The sequence below is a fragment of the Hemiscyllium ocellatum genome, chromosome 1 (genome assembly GCF_020745735.1).
Source record: "Hemiscyllium ocellatum isolate sHemOce1 chromosome 1, sHemOce1.pat.X.cur, whole genome shotgun sequence".
NCBI lineage: Eukaryota > Metazoa > Chordata > Chondrichthyes > Orectolobiformes > Hemiscylliidae > Hemiscyllium > Hemiscyllium ocellatum.
Window position 1 is genome coordinate 15,673,432 of NC_083401.1, and position 22,086 is coordinate 15,695,517.

General features: G+C 42.7%; 1 protein-coding gene across 1 annotated transcript in view; it reads right to left on the minus strand.

Annotated features, from left to right (window-relative positions):
* Nucleotides 1-345: 345 nt before the first annotated feature.
* npm1b (nucleophosmin 1b) overlaps nucleotides 346-22,086 on the minus strand; it is a 116,853-nt gene continuing 95,112 nt past the window's right edge. Inside the window, exons 8-10 of the mRNA XM_060828174.1 lie at nucleotides 8,764-8,874; nucleotides 7,927-8,001; nucleotides 346-649 (exon numbers count right to left, since the gene is read on the minus strand). Of these exons, the coding sequence (XP_060684157.1) occupies nucleotides 599-649; nucleotides 7,927-8,001; nucleotides 8,764-8,874 (237 nt within the window). The 3' untranslated portion in view covers nucleotides 346-598. The remainder of the gene's footprint in view (nucleotides 650-7,926; nucleotides 8,002-8,763; nucleotides 8,875-22,086) is intronic.

Here is a 22,086-nt window from a genome sequence, read left to right on the forward strand (position 1 = left end):
ATGCTAAGAGTTGTGGATGCTGAATTGTTTAATTAAAAAAACTACTTAGATTTGTTTTTAGTTCTATGGAGTTTATTGGCTGCTGAGCTACATAACCAATGAGATTAGAAAATATTAAGACATCTGTAATGACAATGCTGAAAATACACAGCAGGTATATCAGAATTGATACAAAAGAAGTGAGTGGGGGGAATGGGTGGGGGTGAATTTTGGGTTCAAGATACTTCTTCAGTTTACCAAAAAGTTCTGAAATTTTGATCTGACTTTTCACACATGCTTCACACACCTGCTGTATATTTTCAGTGTCTTTGGGTTTCAATTCATTACAAATGGACTTGGTCAGGCAACCATTGACCTTTTTTATTAGAAGAACTGAGAGGTTTGTCAGCTACCAAACATTTACCAACGCAGTCAGCCGGTTTCATGGAAATGAGAAAAGAAAATAGCTTAGAGGCTGTCAACGTGATGCAAACTATGCCGAGCAGAAGGACCTGACAAGAAAATAAACATCCCTTGGGAAAACAAAGGAAGGCCATTGACTATTCTGAAATGATGAGAGAATCATTCAAAAAGCTCATTGGCTACTTTCCGAGATCCCTCACTTGATCTGCTTCAACTTCTGCCCCCAGGCCCAGAGTTCTCCAATGGCCTGCAAATAAAGAGAACAAATGTTAAAACAAATCAAGCCCCACATCACCAACATTCACTGGTGCAAAGTTCAGCACATAACAGCAATCACAGTGACCGCCTCCACCTCAAGTTGTTTTTCTTTATTCTTTCAAGGTCACATGCAGAGAAACTTCTAAATCTCTCACTCCAGAAGGAACAGGGTGTCCTCACGCATAAATTGCACAAGGCTCTTATGCAGGTACAGCAGGCAATAAGGATGGAAAATGCATTTGAGCATTTCTTGCTCAAGGAATGGAGTATAAAAGTAGGGAAGTGTTGTTGCAATTGTGCGAGGCACTAGTGAGACTGCATCTAGAGTACTATGTATCGTTTTGACCAAATTATTTAAAGAATAATGTAACTGCATTGGAGGCAGTACAGAGAAGGTTCACTATATTTAATCCAGAGATTAAAGGCTTGTTTTAGAAGGAGAGATTAAGCAGTTATGGCCTGTATGCACTAGAGTTTAGAAGAATGAAATGCGATCCAGCTGAGGTATACAAGATGCTGAAGGCGATTGACAAAGTAGATGTACAATGGATGGTTCCCTTGTGGGTCTTTCTCGAATGGGAGCTCAGTTCTAGGCTCAGGAGTGAAAGGATTGTGGGGAGTGAACAGGAGAGTGAAGTGAAGCTGAGATGAGATCATCCATGATCGAGGAGCTGAATCACCTATTTTTGGTCCTAGCTTTTGTGTTCTTACTCTCCCCAGTTGCCCTTCAATAGAGTAGCTCGACAGGACAAGGCAGAAGGCAGTTAGGTGTTAACCTCATTGTTGGTCTAGAGTCAGACCAGACCAGGCCAGATAAGGATAGCATACGGTCTTCCCCAAAAGATATGGATTTTCACCATGATCAACAACATTTAATAACCAGCATTTTCAGTTTATTTATGGAACTTTAAAGTTCATCAGCTTCCAGAGTTGGAATAGAACTCATGTACCCGCCTGGATCTCTAGGTTGTGTGTCTCAGTGACATTATGATCAGGTCACTGTCTTCCTGTAATTGCACTGACTTTGCAAAAGTGGAGTCAGAGATTGAGATATCAACATTCCAGTTAGTACAAAGCAACTAACAGAGAAACCAGAATGCTAAGATACAGAGTCTACAATAACAGAGTACATGATAGAACAAATAGGGCATTCAACAAGGTTCCTCATGGTAGATTGATTAGCAGGGTTCTTGATGAAGGGCTTTTGCCCAAAACGTCGTTTCTCCTGCTCCTCGTATGCTGCCTGACCTGCTGTGCTTTTCCGGCACCACATTCTCAATTCTGATCTCCAGCATTTGCAGTCCTCAGTTTGGCCGGGTTAGCAAGGTTAGATCTCATGGAATACAGGAAGTAGCCAGTTGTATACAGAACTGGTTCAAAGGTTGAAGACAGAGTTGTGGTGGAGTGTTGCCTTACAGACTGGAGGCCTGTTACCAGTGGAGTGCCACAAGGATTGGTGCTGTATCCACTGCATTTTGTCATTTATATAAATGATTTGGATGTGAACAGAGGAAGTGTAGTTAGTATGAGCTGAAAATGCGTTGCTGGAAAAGCACAGGTCAGGCAGCATCCAACGAACACGAAATTCGATGTTTCGGGCATAAGCCCTTCGTCAGGAATGAGGAAAGTGTGTCCAGCAGGCTAAGATAAAAGGTAGGGAGGAGGGACTTGGGGGAGGGACGATGGAGATATGATAGGCGGAAGGAGGTCAAGGTGAGGGTGATAGGCCGGAGTGGGGTGGGGGCGGAGAGGTCAGGAAGGCGGTGCTGAGTTCGAGGGATTCGGTGAGACAAGGTGGGGGGAGGGGAAATGAGGAAACTGGAGAAATCTGAGTTCATCCCTTGTGGTTGGAGGGTTCCTAGGCAGAAGATGAGGCGCTCTTTCTCCAACCGTCGTGTTGTTATGGTCTGGCGATGGAGGAGTCCAAGGACCTGCACGTCCTTGATGGAGTGGGAGGGGGAGTTAAAGTGTTGAGCCACAGGATGGTTGGGTTGGTTGGTCCGGGTGTCCCAGAGGTGTTCTCTGAAGCATTCCGCAAGTAGGCGGCCTGTCTCCCCAATATAGAGGAGGCTACATCGGGTGCAGCGGATGCAATAGATGATTAGATTAGATTACTTAACTTAGTGTGGAAACAGGCCCTTCGGCCCAACAAGTCCACACTGACCCGCCGAAGTGCAACCCACCCATACCCCTACATTTACCCCTTACCTAACACTACGGGCAATTTAGCATAGCCAACTCACCTAACCTGCACATTTTTGGACTGTGGGAGGAAACCGGAGCACCCGGAGGAAACCCACGCAGACACGGGGAGAACATGCAAACTCCACACAGTCAGTCGCCTGAGTCAGGAATTGAACCCGGGTCTCAGGCGCTGTGAGGCAGCAGTGCTAACCACTGTGCCACCGTGCCATGATGTGTGTGAAGGTGCAGGTGAATTTATGGCGGATATGGAAGGATCCCTTGGGGCCTTGGAGAGAAGGAAGGGAGGAGGTGTGGGCGCAAGTTTCGCATTTCTTGCGGTTGCAGGGGAAGGTGCTGGGAGTGGAGGTTGGGTTGGTGGGGGGTGTGGACCTGACGAGGGAGTCACGGAGGGAGTGGTCTTTTCGGAACGCTGATAGGGGAGGGGAGGGAAATATATCCCTGGTGGTGGGGTCCGTTTGGAGGTGGTGGAAGTGACGGCGGATGATACGCTGTATATGGAGGTTGGTGGGGTGGTAGGTGAGAACCAGTGGGGTTCTGTCCTGGTGGCGGTTGGAGGGGCGGGGCTCAAGGGCAGAGGAGCGGGAAGTGGAGATGTGGTGGAGGGCATCGTCGATCACGTCTGGGGGGCATCTGCGGTCCTTGAAGAAGGAGGCCATCTGGGCTGTACGGTATTGGAACTGGTCCTCCTGGGAGGAGATGCGGCGGAGACGAAAGAATTGGGAATATGGGATGGCATTTTTACAGGGGGCAGGGTGGGAGGAGGTGTAGTCCAGGTAGCTGTGGGAGTCAGTCGGTTTATAGTAAATGTCCGTGTTGATTCGGTCGCCCAAGATAGAAATGGAAAGGTCTAGGAAGGGGAGGGAGGAGTTTGAGACAGTTTAGGTGAATTTGAGGTCGGGGTGGAAGGTGTTGGTAAAGTGGATGAACTGTTCAACCTCCTCGTGGGATCACGAGGCAGCGCGGATACAGTCATCGATGTAGCGGAGGAAAAGGTGGGGGGTGGTGCCAGTGTAGTTGCGGAAGATGGACTGTTCCACATATCCTACGAAGAGGCAGGCATAGCTGGGGCCCATGCGGGTGCCCATGGCAACTCTTTTGGTTTGGAGGAAGTGGGAGGATTAGAAAAAGTTGTTCAGGGTGAGGACCAGTTCAGTCAGTCGAAAGAGGGTGTCAGTGGATGATACCTAAATTTGAGGTATAGTGGACTGTGAAGAACATTATTTCAGAGTACATCAAAATCTTGATCAGATGGGCCAATGGAGTGGCAGATGGAGTTTAATTTAGATAAATGTGAGGTGCAGCATTTTGGAAAGGCAAATCAGGCTGATACACTTAATGGTAAGTTCTTGGGGAGTGTTGCTGAACAAAGAAACCTTTGGAGTTCAGGTTCATAGCTTCTTGAAAGTGGAGTCACAGGTAGACAGGATAGTGAAGAAGGTTTTTAGTATGCTTTTTATTATTAGTCAGAGCATAGGGATTGGGAGGTCATGTTGTACAGGTCATTGGTTTGGCCACTTTTGGAATAGTGTGTGCAATTCTGGTCCCCCTCCTCTCGGAAGGATACGGTGAACCTTAAAAGGATGTTGCCAGGATTGGAGGGTTTATGAGTTATAGTGAGAGTCTTGAATAGGCTGGCTGTTTTCCTTGGAGTGTCAGAGGCTGAGGGGTGACATTACAGAAGTTTATAAAATCATGAGGCACATGGATTATGTAAATAGACAAGGTCTTTTTCCTGGTTGGGCAGTCTAGAACTAGTGGGCATAGGTTTAGTGAGGGAGTGGAAGTAGTTTAAAGGGACCTAAGGGGCAACTTTTTCATGCAAGAGGTGGTGTATGTATGGATTGAGCTGCCATGCTGGAAAAGTGGTGGAGGCTGGTACAATGACAACATTTAAAAGGCATTTGGATGGTTACATGAATAGGAAGGGTTAGAGGGATATTGGCCAAATGTTGGCAAATGGGACTAGATTAATTTAGGATAACTCAGCATGGATTTGTTGGACCAAAGGGTTTGTTTTCGTGCTGTATAACTTTATGTCTCTATGACATGGTGGAGTTCAGGCCCTAAAACTGTTGTACTGTATAGTGAATCCAGAAGGCTGTAGGGTTCCCCAAGCAGGAAATGAGTTGGTGTTCTTCCAGCCTGTGTTGAGCATTGCTGGAGAACTGCAGCAAGCCTGAGACAGAGATGTTGGTCAGGAAACAGGCTAGTGTGTTAAAGTGGCAGGCAAATGGAAGATCAGGGTCTTCTTGGCAGGAAGAATGTGGATCTTCTACAAAGTGGTCACCCAGTCTATGCTTCGTTTCCTCAGTGTAGAGGAGTCCACATTGTGAGCAGCGAATGCAGTAGATTAGATTATGAGAAGTGCAGGTAAATTGCTGCTTCATCTGGAAGGTATGTTTGGACCCTTGGATATGGAGGGGGGATGGGGTAAGTAGGCAGGTGTTACAACTTCTGTCGCAGGGGAAGTTACCATGGGGCTGTGGGAGCGTGGGCGCAAAGGACGTATGAACCAGGGTGTTGAGGAGGGAATGGACATACAATTGGCTGATTAACATAAAACAGAGTTGAGGTTAAATAAATGTTAGGAGAAAGGGAGGACTGCAGATGCTGGAGATCAGAGTTGAAGAGAATGGTGCTGGAAAAGCACAGCCAGTCGGGCAGGATCCAAGGAGCAGGACAGTCAACGTTTCGGGCAGAAGTTCATCATTTCTGATGAAGGGCTTATGCTCAAAACATTAAATAGTTGTTGTTTGTGTTGGGGGAAGACCTTTAGTGTAGTCCCCCAGGGGTCAGTGTATGGACCTGTGCTCTTAAGGATACATTTGTGATACGTTAGTGATTGGGACAAATTTCAAAATTTGAGAATGCTATGAAAACGTTGTTAAACGAGCACAGAACTTCATACAGACATATACAAATGGGTGGAATGAGTAGACAAATAGCAGACGAGATTCAATGCTTAAGTAGTCTGAACCAATGTATTTTGGTTGAGACAGGATATAATAAAGGATACGTCCACAAACAGAGTGCAAGAGCAGAGGGACCTGGAGGTATATACATAAATCATTGAAAGTGTTCGGTCAGATTAATAATGCAGTTAATATAGCATTCAGAATCCTGGGCATTATTAATAGGAGCATGGAAGACAAGAGTAGCAAGTTATGTCACATATACAGAAAACACCATTTGGCCTCAGTGCTAAATCTTAACTCCTCACATTGATGAGGACTCCCAAATACCTCTATCCTGTTCTGTCTTTTTCTATTTAAATAATATTCAAGACCTCTACTTTTGGGGTACTGTGTAAGAGCAGAGATTCTTTGCTGAGTATACATGAGATACTGGTTAGATCTCAGCTGAAGGACTGTGCAGAGTCTAGAGTACTGGACCCTCAGTGTCTGCCCATCTGTCCCTCTCTTTCCCAGTCTCCCTTTCCCTGATAATCCTCAACTTCACCTTCCTGCCTTTTCTCCATAATCTTTGATGCTCTTACTGATTAAAAATCTGTCTTTTGGCCTTGAATATACTTAATTATCCTCAACTGTCCTGTGCGCTAAAGAAAAACCCATCTGGGCCACTAATGTACTTTAGTGAAGGAAACAGCCATCCTTACCTAGTCTGGCTTACTCGTGATTCTAGACCCACAGCAATGTGGTTGACTCTTAACTGGCCTCTGGGCAATTAGGGGACTGAAATTATTCAGTTTTCCCACCATGGTTTGACTATTGCCTTGTATGGTTTTCACAAAGCCTCCCTCATTTAATAATCAGGACTGTTCAGTGTTATGATGGGAGTAATTCCATGGGTTATACTGAGTGATAAGATAGCAATGCACTGGAGAGTTCGTTTTTCATGCCAAGACAGAGTGCTTCCTTAATTCAATTCTGGAGTCTCCGTCCTATTGAAGGAATGTTGTGAAACTTGAAAGGGTTCAGAAAAGGTTTACAATATGTTGCCCGGGTTGGAGGGTTTGAGCTGTAGGCAAAGACTGAAAAGGCTGCAGCTGTTTTCCATGGAGTGTCGGAGGCTGAGGGGTGGGTGACCTGATAAAGGTTTATAAAATCATGAGGGGCATGGATAGGGTGAATTGCCAAGATCCTTTTCCCAGGGTAGAGAAATCTAAAACAAGAGGGCAAATGTTTAAGGTGAGAGGGGAAGTATTTTAAAGGGACCAAAGAAGCAACTTTTTCACACAGAGGGTAGTACGTGTATGGAATGAGCTGCCAGAGGAAGTGGTGGAGGCTCGTAAAATCACAACCTTTAAAAGGCATCTGGATGGGTATGTGAATAGGAAGGGTTTAGAGTGATATAGGCGAAATGCTGGCAAATGGGACTAGATTAGTTTAGGATGTCTGGCCAGCATGGACCAGTTGGACCCAAGGGTCTGTTTCCATGCTGCACAGCTCTAGGACTCTAATTTTCCTGAAGGAGCTGGGTGCTACAGGGACTAAAAAAAAGCAACAATTTGGAGCCTTACTTAGTGTGCATTTAAACAATCTGGTTCTGTGGAAGGATTAATCTCAATTACATGCTATGCTGTCTTCATATTCACGTGTGTGTAAAGAGTAGGCCAACTTTTCCTTTCAGGAGCACAAGGAAAATTAAGCCAACTGCAGCACCTTTCGATTCAGGAACTCCCAGAAGGACGAGTGCAGGAAACACATGGGAACACCACCTTAAGAAGCCCCCCACAGAAGCCATTCGCCATCCTGAGTTGGAAATATATTCTTACTGCTTCCATGTCACTGGATCAATCCTGATGAAGGGCTTTTGCCCGAAACATTGATTTTTCCTGCTCCTTGGATGCTGCCTCACCTGCTGTGCTTTTCCAGCACCACTCTAATCTTGACTGAATCAAAATCCTGGAACTCCCTGCCTAACGCCACTGTGGGTGTCCTTATACCTAAGGACTGCAGCAGCCACTTCTCCAATGCAATTATAGATGTGTGATAAATGGCCAATGATGCCCATATGCCATATATGAATATAAAAAGCATTCACCAAAGCATTCTACGGTCAGGACTAACACTTCTTTCAAATTCTCTTTTAGGTACTCACTTTTTGGTCTCCAAATCGTAATGAGCTTTGTATAAAGTTTTGAAACTTCTGTTTTGTCTTCGGTAGGTGCTGTCCCTGGGAAGTAGAATAAACCAAGTCAGTGTCACAGAAAGTGAAGTATTTTTTGCACCTTACTGAATGGGCTCAGTTTTGTACTAAAACAGAATCTAAATATAGAACACACATATAAAAGATAAGACTTATCAAAGAAATGCAGCATGTGGCAGAGTGATTAAGTGTTGGGAGTGAATGGGTGACAGAGTGCTGTGGAGAACATGAATGGGACAGCATCAGAGTGCAAATCAGAATCAGAATCTCCACACTGAGGAAGCAGGCCATTCGGCTCAGTGAGTCCAGGCCGACCCCGCTAGAAAACATCCCCTCTACCTCATTCCTGTAACATTGCATTTTCAACCTGCCGCCTATGGACCTGGGAGGAAACCGGAGCACCCGGAGGAAATCCAGAGGAAAAGATAGCAAAAGGGGAAGTCAAAGAGAAAAGTCAGAGGGGGGGGGTCTGAGTGGGATGTTTTCTAGCGGGGTCAGCCTGGACTCACTGAGACGAATGCCTGCTTCCTCAGTGTGGGGATTCTGATTCTTATTTGCACTCTGACTTTTACATAGCAACAATCTGTCAAAAAGAAACATAAATCTTGTGACCCAACCTGAAGGTTGCAGAAAATGTGGAGAGAAAATGCATTTGTTTCAGGCCCTGCCAGCATTTATATTTCAGATTTCTAATATGTGCAGTATTTTGCTCCTGAATGAATTTTAACAGATTTCCTCAGAACAAAATGAACTAAGCCATCGACACCTTTGAATAAAAGAAGTGGATACCTTCTCGACCATGGTCTTCAGTTTGGTTTTTATTTCATCGACAGTGGGCGAAACCTTGGCAGATTTCATTTCTTTTGATTTGTCTTCCTGTTTTCGGTTTGTATCAGGAGTCTGTCAAAAGGTAGAGACAAACAGTGTTGGTTTATTTCACATGACAAAGAACAAGCAACTGAACATCACGGTCAAACAGCTTTTCAAACTATGAACCTGACTTCCATTAAGCATCTGGTTCTGGAGATACGTAAAAAGAATATACCACACAGCAAGTGCCAAATTTGCAACATACCATAATAAAATAACAGGTCACAACTGAACAATCCTAATCCACACAAAAAGCAGCAATGATTGGGTTCCACTGGTCCTCAGAATATACCTACTTAAAAGTTCTTCTGCATCCTTTGTGGCCCCAAAGGTTACACCTGGCTTCCAGAAAGTTTTCTCCAAGGTAATCTCCTTACATTTTTCAGAACTGTATCAGAGAAGAGGCCATTCAAGACAGCATGTATGAATATAAGAAATAAGAGACTTCACTTTTGTAAGAATGGTTCCAGTGATGAGGGACTGAATCATATGGATGGGAGCTAGAAGAATGAAGAATCAAGCAAATGGCACGTAGATTGAAAATTTAAGAATTATATTCAAGTACTTTTCAAGGCTCAGTCAGCGAAAATAATACCAACTGGAAATTGAACCTCAAAAAAGATAGACAAGTTCAATTGCTGATCCATCCCGAGATCACACAAAAAGGTGTTAGATTAGGCTTTAAGACCTCTGAGATGGAGCAGGAGACGAGGAAGCTAGCCGACCTTTCTTCATTACGGTTCTTGAGCAGGTTTTGGGCCTAATTTAAGTTTTCCAAATCCTGAAAGGAGCTCATCTAATTCTCATTTAGCCGACTATCATCAATTGGCTTTGAATTGCACCAAGTCGAGCAATACAAATCTGAACAAAAGAACAGCACAGGAACAGGCCCGTTGGCCCTCCAAGCCTGTGCCCACCATCATACCCTAACTAAACCAAAAATCGGTCCGTTTCCCTCTATTCCCTCCCTATTCATGTAACCATCCAGATGCCTCTTAAATGTCTCCAATGTGCCCGCTTCCACCACCTCTTCTGGCAGTGCGTTCCAGGGTCCGACCACTCTGTGGGAAAACTTCCCTCGTACATCTCCTTTAAACTTTCCCCTTCTCACATTGAAGCTGTGTCCCCTTGTAAGTGAAATTTCAACCCTGGGGAAAAAGCCTCTGACTATCCACTTTATCTATGCCTCTCAAATGCTGTAGACCTCTTTCAAATCTCCTCTCAGCTGCCATTTTTTCAGTGAAAACAATTCTAGTCTTTTTAACCTTTTCTCATTGCCAATGCCCTGGAGCAATAGAATATGCTGTTTGGATTAAATAAAGTATGTGGACATTTACCCGTACTGTTACCTTAACTATGCTGACAAAGTCTGTCACAGGCTGAGAAACATTTTCAGACATCCAATAGTATAAAGAAGCACATTGTAAATACGACCGTTTTTGTTAGTGGCCAACATACGGAATTCAAAACCATGGACGGCTATCGTAACTGAGTCACTAGATATTTTTTACATATTAAAGGCATCGAGGGATATAGGGAGAAATTGGGAATATGGCATTGAAATAAATTATGATCATATCGAATGTTGGGGCAGGTTTGAAAAGCCAGATGGCCTACTGGTGCTCTCTGTTTTGATTTATTTTCGTTGCTCCACGTCTTTAATTTGATATAACAGGTCGGTTGATCTCAATGAGGTGTTTCTGTGCTATAAGAGGGGAGGTGTTGGCATTGTGATATTATCACTTGACTGTTAATCCAGAGACTCAGGTTCGAATCCTGTCATGGCAGATAGTGGAATTTAACTTCAATAAAAATCTGAAATTAAGAGTTTAATGATGACCATGAATATACTAACAATTGTCAGAAATACCTAATTGGTTCACTAATGCCCTTTAGGGAAGCAAACTGCTATCCTCATCTGGTCTAGTCTATATGTGACTACAGACTCACGGCAATGTGGTTGACTCTTAAATGCCCTTTGGGTCCTACACAGCATTCATTCACAGGATGAAGATGTTAAAGAAAAAGTATATTTTATGTATTTTTTTGCAAACTCACATTCTCGTCACTCACTACAGAAGAGTTTGAAGTGCAAGGATATGATTCTACATCTCAACAAATCATTGGTCAGACCACATTAGGAGTAGTGTGTTCAGTTTTGGGCATCTTGTTTAAGGAAAGATATTACAGCCCTGGAGAGTGTGCAAAGAGATTTACTAGGATGACACCAGGAATGAAGGATTTTAAACAAAAGGTAAGTTTAGAGAAATTCCCCTTGGAGCAGAAAAGAATAAGAGGTGACCTTATCGAGGTGTTCAAAATTATGAACAATTTTGATTGGATAAAGAAAGTTACTGATTTCACTTGTTTGTATGTCTATAACTCGGGGGTTACAATTTCAAGACTGTCACCAAGAGAGTTAGGAGTAAGATGAAGAGAATGTTCTTTGCTCAGAGTTTAAAGGATTTGGAACACGCTGCCTGGGAAAGTAGAAGAGGTGGATTCTAACAGAGGTTTCAAAAGAGAGCTGGATATATACTTGAAAGTGATGATTTTAAGGGGGCTAGAGAGGTGGGGCTAGAGACTGGAATTAGCTGGGTAGCTCTTTCAGGAGCTCGTACAGACACGATGGGTTGAATGGCCTTCTTTTGTACTGCAAAATTCTGCGGTTCTACGATTTGACCCCTTTCTTGGGCAAATATCTGGGATGAAGTCAATCAGTTCACAAACAATGACAATATTTAATCCTGGGATAAGCGTTTGACATCAAATTGATGGAGATAGTCCATTTACAGACAGACCAACAGTTGGAAACACAATAACTTCCTTTGCTTTGTCAAAATTGTTCTTAATTTTGAACTCCTCAATAAAGTAATCTCTTAATCATCTCTGCTCCATGGAGAACAAGCCCAATTTCTCTAATCTTTCCTTGTATCTAAAATCCCTCATGCTAGTAAATCTCCTTTGCACTCTCTCCAGGAATTTAACTTCCTAAAATAAGATGCTCAGACTGTAACATTGCTTGGCTCTGACCCCCTTTTAAGCTCATTTGTTAAGGAAACCTTCATCCACGCTCATGTTACCTTCAGACTCTATTCCTACACACTCCTGGGCACTCTCCTGCATTGTACCTTCAGTGAATTTGAAGTCATTGAAAACTCTGCTGCCCTTGCCATAGCTCACAACAAATCCTGCTTCCCTAACACCCCAAGTGGTAGAGGCTGGTACAATTTGAACATTTAAAAGGCATCCGAATGGGTATATGAATAGGAAGGGTTTAAGAGGGATATGGGCCCAATGCTGGCAAATGGGACTAGATTAATTTAAGATAACTGGTTAGCCTGGGTGAGTTGACTGAAGGGTCTGTTTCCATGCTGGACACCTCTATGACTCTACGACGCAACATTCTGATTTTCAAATTCAGTTTTGTTGCCAACAACCACTAATCCACAGCATGAATAATATTAGAGATATGCTGATCTTGTTTGGCGAGTTCCAAAATTGATGTAAACTTTAAGATGCAATTAAAAGTGGATCTTACTTAACATTAGTTGTGCTTGGTTTTATCCATTCTACATGCAATCTGCTTCCATTTCCTATCCTCTCCAGTTCCTAAGACAATAAAGTTCTTACGCAAAAGTGAGGACTGTAGATGCTCGAAACCAGAGTTTAGATCAGAGTGATGCTGAAAATACACAGCAAGTCAGGCAGCATTCGAGGAGCAGGAAAATCAACGTTTTGGGCAAAAGCCCTTCTTCAGGTTTCAGGATGCTGCTAGACCTGCTGTGCTTTTCCAGAACCACTCTGATCTAAAATAAAAATTCTTAGCCTTCAGTGATCCTCAGAGTTGAAATCAAGCATCAAAACTTCTTTTCCACTCAACAGTTTTTCGGCATCTCAAAACTTCTCCCTTAAAATACCCCACCTACTACAATCTATGATTTCAAAGCTCAACCTTATTGTCAACAAACTCTGACATATCGTCCACTACACTTGTTAAATTTTCATTATAAGTCCCCTACACCACTGCCCCTCGTCCCTCACAAGAGTTTCCTCAATAATAATAAAAAAAACAAATTGCAAAAAGACCATTAATTCTTGAGTTGAGAAGCTTGTCTGCAATTCATTGTGGCCTGTGTTATACCTGACCCAACAAAAACTCCAGACACTGGATGCCAGGAGACAAAAGGCATTCCATTCCCTAATATGGTCATCACTCACCTGAACGAGTAAATTAATGATTCTTTCCCTTTTGAAAAAAAAAGCAAAGTAATGAAGAGCCTTGAGAATTAACAACAACAAAAAAATCCAATTGTAAATGAATACATCACATCAATGTCTTCTTACATCAGTCAGATCAAAGGCAACGTTATTATAGGATACAGAAACCACATTCAAATCCCTTGGAAGTTGGCTTACGGCCAGCACGGTAGATTTTAAGTCTTCAAAGAACTGCGGCATGAACTGCTACGTGACCAACAGGAATAGTTTATTTCAAAAACAATACGCCATTTCCACCAGGGTTCAAGCTCTTTGTCAAAATTTCCTGCCCCTTTCACTTTGGAATTCCTTCACATGTCAGATGACATGTGGAAGGCATTTATGTTGAAAACCCAAGGGTCACAATCATGGAATCCCAGCTGTAATGCCAAGATTGTGCCTAGTGGTATTGTCCAGTGCTAAGTGAGAGCTGTAAGATGGTCGACAGAATGTGGGCAAGAGGGGGTTTACAGTAGTTAATACAGGCTCCAGTCAGCTCTACAATACAGGGACGTTTGGTGTTGAGCATTAATTAGGTCGACGGGAGTGGTCATATATTGCTTTCTCTCCCACTATCTCTTGCCATTTGCTGTAAGAGGACCAATCTGGCAATATTTTCAAAGATCTTTCATTTCATCTTTGAAGTCTGGATCTAGAACCCACTTTTTCACTTCTGAGGCTCTTAACTGGAGGGCGAATCAGTCATAAGGGTTAGGCCAGGTTCTCAGGCCATAGGAAGTATGAAGATCCAGCTCTTTCTGAAAGTGGCTTTAAAAAGGAGTGGATAGAGGCTCCGCTCTTCACAGGACTGAATGGACATGCTGAACCAAGACCGGGGTCTAATCCTCAGAGCTGGATGTGAATGATCATAACAGCCGCCTCTAACATCTTTCCAATGTTGTCCGACTACTCTCACTTGGTTCCACTCTTAACTAAACACTGCCAAAGAGTCACTTGCAATGGCCATCCCCTTCTAGTGCCTCTGATTTGGCCTCTGGTGCTTCTTTAATCCAAACCATTCAAGCTGATCTCTGCTCAAGTTATAGAAGTCTAGCAGATTGAAACGTAATTCAATTTAGCAAAGGACACAATTTGAGAATACTAACTCGATACTAAAACTCATCTTAGTCTATCTGCTCATAGCTGTGCTGCCAACTAGTCAAACACAATGTTCAAATTACGATTGAATTCATGACAGAAAATGCTTACAATTCAATTGCCAAAACATCTTGTGGGCGGCACGGTGGCACAGTGGTTAGCACTGCTGCCTCACAGCGCCTGAAGACCCGGGTTCAATTCCCGACTCAGGCGACTGACTGTGTGGAGTTTGCACGTTCTCCCCGTGTCTGCGTGGGTTTCCTCCGGGTGCTCCGGTTTCCTCCCACAGTCCAAAAGATGTGCGGGTCAGGTGAATTGGCCATGCTAAAAAATTGCCCGTAGTGTTAGGTAAGGGTAATGTAGGGGTATGGGTGGGTTTCGCTTCGGCGGGTCGGTGTGGACTTGTTGGGCCGAAGGGCCTGTTTCCACACTAAGTCTAATCTAATCTAATCTTCTAACTTATATCAAACTCAAAGCACAAAAAATTCATTTTGCTCCTCTGATACATTCCTCTGACATATTCAAAAAAAATTACATAACTCTAATTACACTCAACCATCAGACTGGTGCTCCTTCCCGCCCCATATCATGACGTAGTGAGTCTACAATGGCCCCTCAGTTATTGTGAGCTAGCATACAAGTTACACAGCAAGAGCAAAAATATTTGAGAGAGAGCGCAGAAAGACAAGAAAAATGAGGTAATTTTGTTTAAATTCACAACATTGGGGTCACCCGATAAGACCAACATTTATATCCCATTGTAATTGTAATTGAGAAAATGTAGTTAGCCACCTCAAATACAATTAGAAAGCTTGCCTGACCATTTCAGAGGGTTATTAGTAGCCGGTGAGAAGACAGTGGACAGACAACAGATCCCATTCCTTCAAGGGCATTAGTAAAGCAGATGAGCTTTTATGACATGCTCATCATCATTGATTCTAAGCTTTTTAATTCCAGAGTTATTTCATACATTGAAATAAAATAGCTTGTTGTGTAATGAGATTTTAATTTGTATCTGCGGATCACTAGCTGAGACCCCTGAAACTATAGGTTCAGTGACACTAATGTCCAAACACAGCGCTGTGGCACCTTCAGATAATATATCACTGATGCTCACTGTTTGGCCTTACCTCAGTGCTAGATGTTAGAGCATTGCAGGAAATAATTGAAAAGGGGAGGGAAGAATCACTGATGGCTCCTTTAAATGGATTTGCCTATTTTACCCAGATTGAACAGTGAAGATCATTCCAAATTGATTTGCTAACCCCTTTGTTGGGTTTTTCACGACATCCCATGACAGCGAAAACCTCACCTTTGTTGAAGTGTCTGCAGTGCGCACTGTGGGTGACCACACTAGCCTCATCGAATATCTCTCCTACATTGGCAGGCTGGGCAGCACCATTCTCACTTGGTTCTGTTCTCAACTAATTGCTATCAGAGAACCACTTGCAATGGCTCCTCACCTCCCCGCCCAACCTCTTCCCTCACACCCCATCACAAATCCTTGCCATCCTATTTCTCAGCTACACTCCATCTCCTGCCAACATCTGAAGGCACACAATGTTACCTTTAAATTCAGATTGACAACACAGAGCTCTATTTTGCCACCATTTCTCTTGACTCCTCCAACATCACTACATTATCAGAGGACAAAGCTGTCATCCAGCATTGGGTAACAGTAGTTTCCTCCACCAGAGAGGACCGAATATTGTTTGCAGTCCCTAGCTCCAAGCTCTTTTCCATGGCAACAGTCCGAGGTCAAGCCAGTCTGGTTTGCATCTTTTCTGTCACAGTGACCCACAGATGATCTTCCCGTGTCATGCTCATGCCATTATTAAGATTGTATCATCGCCTGACTTTGCTGGTCTCAGCTCATCTACTGTTGAAACCCTAATTCATACCCTTGTCACCTCTAGATGCGACTATTCCAAACCATTTCTGGCTGGTCTCACATTCTACTTGTCGTAAACTTCAGGTTATCTAAAACTCTGCTGGTTGTGTTGCAATCCAATTTCTCCTGTCAATCTCATTTTCTCACTGACCTACATCAGTACCTGGTCAAACAAAACAGATGGGTTTTAATAACAATCCAGTCATTACATGCTCACTATAACAGATTCCAAGCTTTTTAATTCCAGTTATTTCATCAATCGAATTAAAACTCAATTTGATTTTCAAATGCTCCCAAGGTCTCAGTGCTCCTCATCACTACTTCCTCTAGACAATACCCTCCGGAGGTATTTCCTCCAGTCCTAGCTCCTTGCTCGTCCAGAATTTTGAGTGCTCCGCCAGCAGTGACTTTCCACTTCGACTCTCTTCTTCAAGACGTTCAAGGTTTTTGATCAAATGATTTAATGACAACGCTTGGTGTCACATTTTGTTCGATAATGCTCTGTGAAACTCCTATCGAAAGCACAAAATAAATCGTTTATAACTAGAACAGATGACACAGTCAGTCAATATGTACACACTGCTGTTTGACGGAGTTTGACGTTTGGAAACTAGCTGTGCTTTTCCTATATTACGTTTCTGGAAAAGGAAGGTTTGCCTTTGGCAGTAAAATAACTCTGGGGCATTCGGATGTGGTGAAACCTGCCATACAAATGAAACTAAGGCAGGGGTGGAGTAAACAAGAAAAATGAAATTAGGGAAAAGACATTTTCAATTTTTTTAAAAATTGTTTTTAATCTTGGTGCAATGGCACACTCCAAGGTTGAGCTGTAGTAAATTTTGCGCTGTAATATGGCCTATTATGTATTAGGGTTGTGTGCTGGCTTTGGCCACAGTTTCTGAAACTCCACATACTATTACAATGGCTCTGAAAGGCAATCTTCCGCCCCCCCTGTAGCAAGACTAACCAGGCAGTCACGCTCTGATTAGTACATACTTATTAAGGTAAGAGACATCTGAACACTGTGGTTTGGGAACTAAAAGAAGCATTATTCCACAATTTGTCTCGCATAATCATGCCAAACTTAATTACATGATGCTAAAGGCTGGAATTCATTTCATGTGGTAAAAGGCTAAATACTGTGATGTAAGCCCATGTAAGTAGTAATTCAATACAGTTGATTTTTGTTCAGCGAATAACCCTTGCTTGCCATGAAATATTTCTCTTCTGCGGGAAACAAAATAGCTGATTTAACAGGGATTTAAAAACTATAACACAAACTTGCGTGTGTTGTAAATACGTGACGTCTTCCTTGCTAATCTGTTCTAACTGTAATAAAAAAAGTTCTATAAATAAATAACTGGTAAAATGCCAAAGTCAGAAAAGAGCTGATGACAGATAATAGCACCTAAATGGAAGATGAAGTGCACGAATCCATGAGTTTTAATCAGTGTGCGTATGAGATGGTTCTGCAACCTGTTTCCATTGAATTCGTGGAATTGGCAATGGGATGAATTTGGCAACAGTGGGACATCTGTGCATGTAGAAAACTGAGTTGCATGGCTGAAAACACAGCACATCTGCAGGCAGTGCAAGGCTTTGTTTTTGTGCTCTGCTATCCATCAGAAACCTATTCCTCAGCTGGACTGGGCTAGGCTGGTGGAGTTCATAAACACCAGCAATGACATTGCTGCATGAGGGAGCAGTAAGGGGTGTCGATAGGTCAATGTTCCTAAGGTCAGATCCAACTAGGTAGAACCAATAGCAAGCACTACAAGTTGAAAGAAGTTCTGCTCCATTAGAATGACTCAGCATGACAATGAGACTTTACTGCATGGTCGTTAGTTTTGGAATTGGTTAATACATGGCTCATATTTGGCTTCATTATTCTTGGTTGCTGTTACATCAAATCAGGAAAGATGAGATTTCCTACTTGCGCCTCTAAAGGTAGGGATGACCTTATTGGACTTCCCAAGTAAGCATGCTACATTAATTCCTAAGTAGTGCTGGACTGTAATTCATTTATGTAGGTTAGAAAACATTACATCTGGTGTGACTCCCAATATATACTCCCTGGTTGATTCAATGTCCAAGAATGCCAATTAGCACTGGGCAACGTGAAATAAGAAACAAATTTACCGATACACATCGTAATCCAAGAGCAAATGTTTCAAAAAGAGAAGGAATGTCAGGAGGCATAAATACTGATAGAATACCCGTGGGCTGCACGGTGGCAGTGGGCAGCACGGTGGCACAGTGGTTAGCACTGTTACCTCACAGCGGCTGAGACCCGGGTTCAATTCCCGACTCAGGCGACAGACTGTGTGGAGTTTGCATGTTCTCCCCGTGTCTGCGCGGGTTTCCTCCGGGTGCTCCGATTTCCTCCTACAGTCCAAAGATGTGCAGATTAGGTGAATTGGCCAGGCTAAATTGCCCGTAGTGTTAGGTAAGGGGTAAATGTAGGGGTATGGGTGGGTTGCGCTTCTGCGGGTCGGTGTGGACTTGTTGGGCCGAAGGGCCTGTTTCCACACTAAGTAATCTAATCTAATCTAAATACCCAAGAAAAATAAACTCTGGATTAATTACTACAATTATTGAAGGATCAGTTTATATCATTATATTTGAGGATTCCCAATACTTCTAATTTATTAAGCTAGAAAAGATTTGGCCTATCTAATCCTCAGCACTTTCCAATTCCAGTCTGCTTAAAGTCTGGGACCGTTTTTTTTAGAAATCAGCCTTACCTGAGTGATAAGACTGTGGATTTAGATGCCAGATTCCAATCTAACAAACAGACAACATTCCCTATTCTCGAGAGAGTGGAGTGATAAAGGGAGTAGGACTGAAGCTATAGCAACACAAAGATGATCCTCTAGTCATTTACCTCATTGCTGTTTATGGGCTCTTGCTGTGTAAATTACGGGCTGTGCAGTGAACTCCAGAAGATGTTGAGACACAGTTAATATTTTATGCTTTAAATATGACAGCCTAGCATCCACAGTGTTAGTTCTGAAAGAGTGAATTCAGGTCTAATTTTGGGAAAAGCTGAAAATGTGTTGCTGGAAAAGCGCAGCAGGTCAGGCAGCATCCAAGGAGCAGGAGAGTCGACGTTTCGGGCATGAGCCCTTCTTTGGGAAAACCTCATTTGTCAAAAGTGATTAGATTAGTCACATAGCTTGATGCTATCCTTACAGAGAATGTTGTAACACCAGGCACCTCAGTTTGGAGTGAAGGCAACAGGTTGAGAGATTCTATTGATCTCCGTTTGCCAATTAAATGCATTAGTAGTTCCCCTTACGTTTATGAATCTGTTTGTGATGCGGTCTGTCTGGATCCTCACTGACTGGTTCTAATTTGGTTGCTTGAACACAGAACGTTGACTGAGGGGCTCGGATTGCCAGCACCTGTGTGATAGGAAATCACCTCTTGCGCCGACTGCCCTTCAGTTTGTATCAGAGCAAAGAGAAAATCCTGTGAAAGATGTGCCTGTCACAATACAAGACAGGGTACAGCTGGTTGCTCTATATTATGCCCTTTTAGAACATCATTTCAAAGGTGTCAACAGATTCTTAGTGATGAATATCAAATCGCACCAAGAAGTTCAAATGCACAAGAGTAAACCCCACAATTTAAACTCTAAAGAAATTATGCATCCATTATTACAAAGTTAACTGCAGCCAAAGGATCTATACTCGGCGTCAATTCTCCTTCACATTCAAAACTGCACAATCCTGAAACTGTTCAATGTTAAGCAGATGTTCCAAGAATTTCTCTTGAAACAACATAACCAGCTGTTGATGAGAAACCCAATTTTCAAACTAACAAAGACTCCAACCTTACTGAACTGCCTTTGGTAAGACAATCAGAGCCTTACAAAGACCACTTCATGCACACTGTGGACTCACGTTTGAAGTTGTATTACTGATCCTGCACGTTGTTCATACTTCGTAATTAGGAACAGGATTGGATCACTCAATCCCAATCCTGCTTGGCCATCCAAGATGATCATAGCTGATTTGAATTCATGTTTCTGCTAACCTTGGATAACCTTTCAATCCTTTGCTTATTCAAGGACTTTGTTTCCACCACCTTTTGAGGAAGTGTTCAAAAGATTCATGATCCTTAGAGTAAAAAAAAACTCTCATTTGTTTTATTTTAAACAGTGACTCCTTAGTTTGAGATTTTCTCACATTAGGAAACATTCTCTGTAATGTGGGGAGTTACAGGCAGTGGAAATGAATAGGAAGAGGCCTGGCCTATTGGAGTTACAGGCAGTGGGAGTGATGGAAAGGGGAGTGGTCTATTGACCTTCTGTATAAGGAAAGTGAATAGAAATTGGAATATACGATCACATAACGTCAAAAGGAGGCACTTCAGCCCATCAAGTCCATGCCAGATCTCCATGCAGCAATCCAATCAATTCCATTCCTGAAAAATCATTTCCTTCATGTGCCTGTCCAATTCCCTTTTGAAGTTGTGACAGTCTCTGCTTCTGTCATATTTGCGGGCAGTGGTTTCCAAGTTACTGTCAGCCACTGTGGAAATGGCCTTCTTCATATCACCTTCCATCTGTTAAAAATTTGTAATTTGTGTTTCCTGCTTCTTGGCCTGATGGTGTGCTCCCGGCCCACATTATCCAATCCTGAGACAATATTGTATTGCTCTTCCAAATCTTTCCTCAATTCAGGAAAGGGTTTATTCCTTTGGAAGTCTACACAGGGAGAGGGATAGGCTCAAATGCCAAAACGGCAGATGGTGGTATTAGAAGTCAATAAAAATCTGGAATTAAGAGTCTAATGATGACAATAATCCATTGTTGATTGTTGGAAAAAACCCATCTAGTCCAGTAATGTCCTCTAGGGAAGGAAACTGCCATCCTTACCTGGTCTGGCCTACATGTGACTCCAGACCCACAGCAACGTCATCGACTCTTAAACTGCCCTCTGCACAATTAGGGATGGGCAATAAATGCTGCTAAACCAGCCCTCATCCCATGAAGGAAGAAAGAAAACTAAACCAGTCAAGAATTGTCACAACCTTACATGCTTCAACCAATTGCCTCTTACTCTTTTAAAACTTTGCGGATATAAAATCTAACTTGTCCAGCCTCTCCTCAACTTGACTATTTAACGAATTAGTCTAGTAAAACCTGCTCCAACTGGAATCCAATGCATTTATATTTGGCCTTAAGGAAACCAATACTGCAGAGTATTCCAGATGTGGTCTGACCAAAATCTAGTATAATTGAAGAATAACCTTCCTACTTATATACTCAATTCCCCATATCATGAGGTGTTCTAATTACTTGCTGCATCTTGTCACAAGGTGAATAAAAGGGAATCTGCTCCCTTCTTAAAATGTATTTTTGGCTGGTCCCAACAAATATTACTTCCTTTTCGCACGCAGCTATCACAATTCAATTAGAACTCAGTTAACTAGATCAAAAATGATTGGGGCGGGGGATGGGAAGAGACTATGAACTGAAATAAAAAGACAAATGGAGTTTAAACTTCTTCATGTCCTTGAGTTGTGAAAGTGAAACAGTTCGTGACTGTTTAATGTTGTCTCCTTTCCTCAGTTGTTGTGAAATTTATGGAATTCAGGAGTTCTTGATGAATTGCACTTTTCTCCAGGTGCTTTTTCAGAGCCAAGATATTGGGTGACAAGTTAGACCAAGCCTTCCAGGTCCTGTTGTTGCAAATCCAATTTTCCTTCACTCTGTTAAGCAACCTACTAAAATATAGTTTGGTAGCATATCCCTGAATGCAGCTCAGTTTTATGCCAAGCTGAATATTCCACAAGCAATTTGCATCTAATTTAAATAGGTGAACCTATCATTCAAATTTCTTTAGTCGTCTGGTTTCAGAGTCTCTCTTTAGTGCATTCTGTACAACTTCCCTACACTTGCCATAATCAGTGGTTAGGTGATCACCACAGCCATTTTAGATCAGCATTTGATCTCTTTAAAATCACTTGATTAATATCAGATGAAT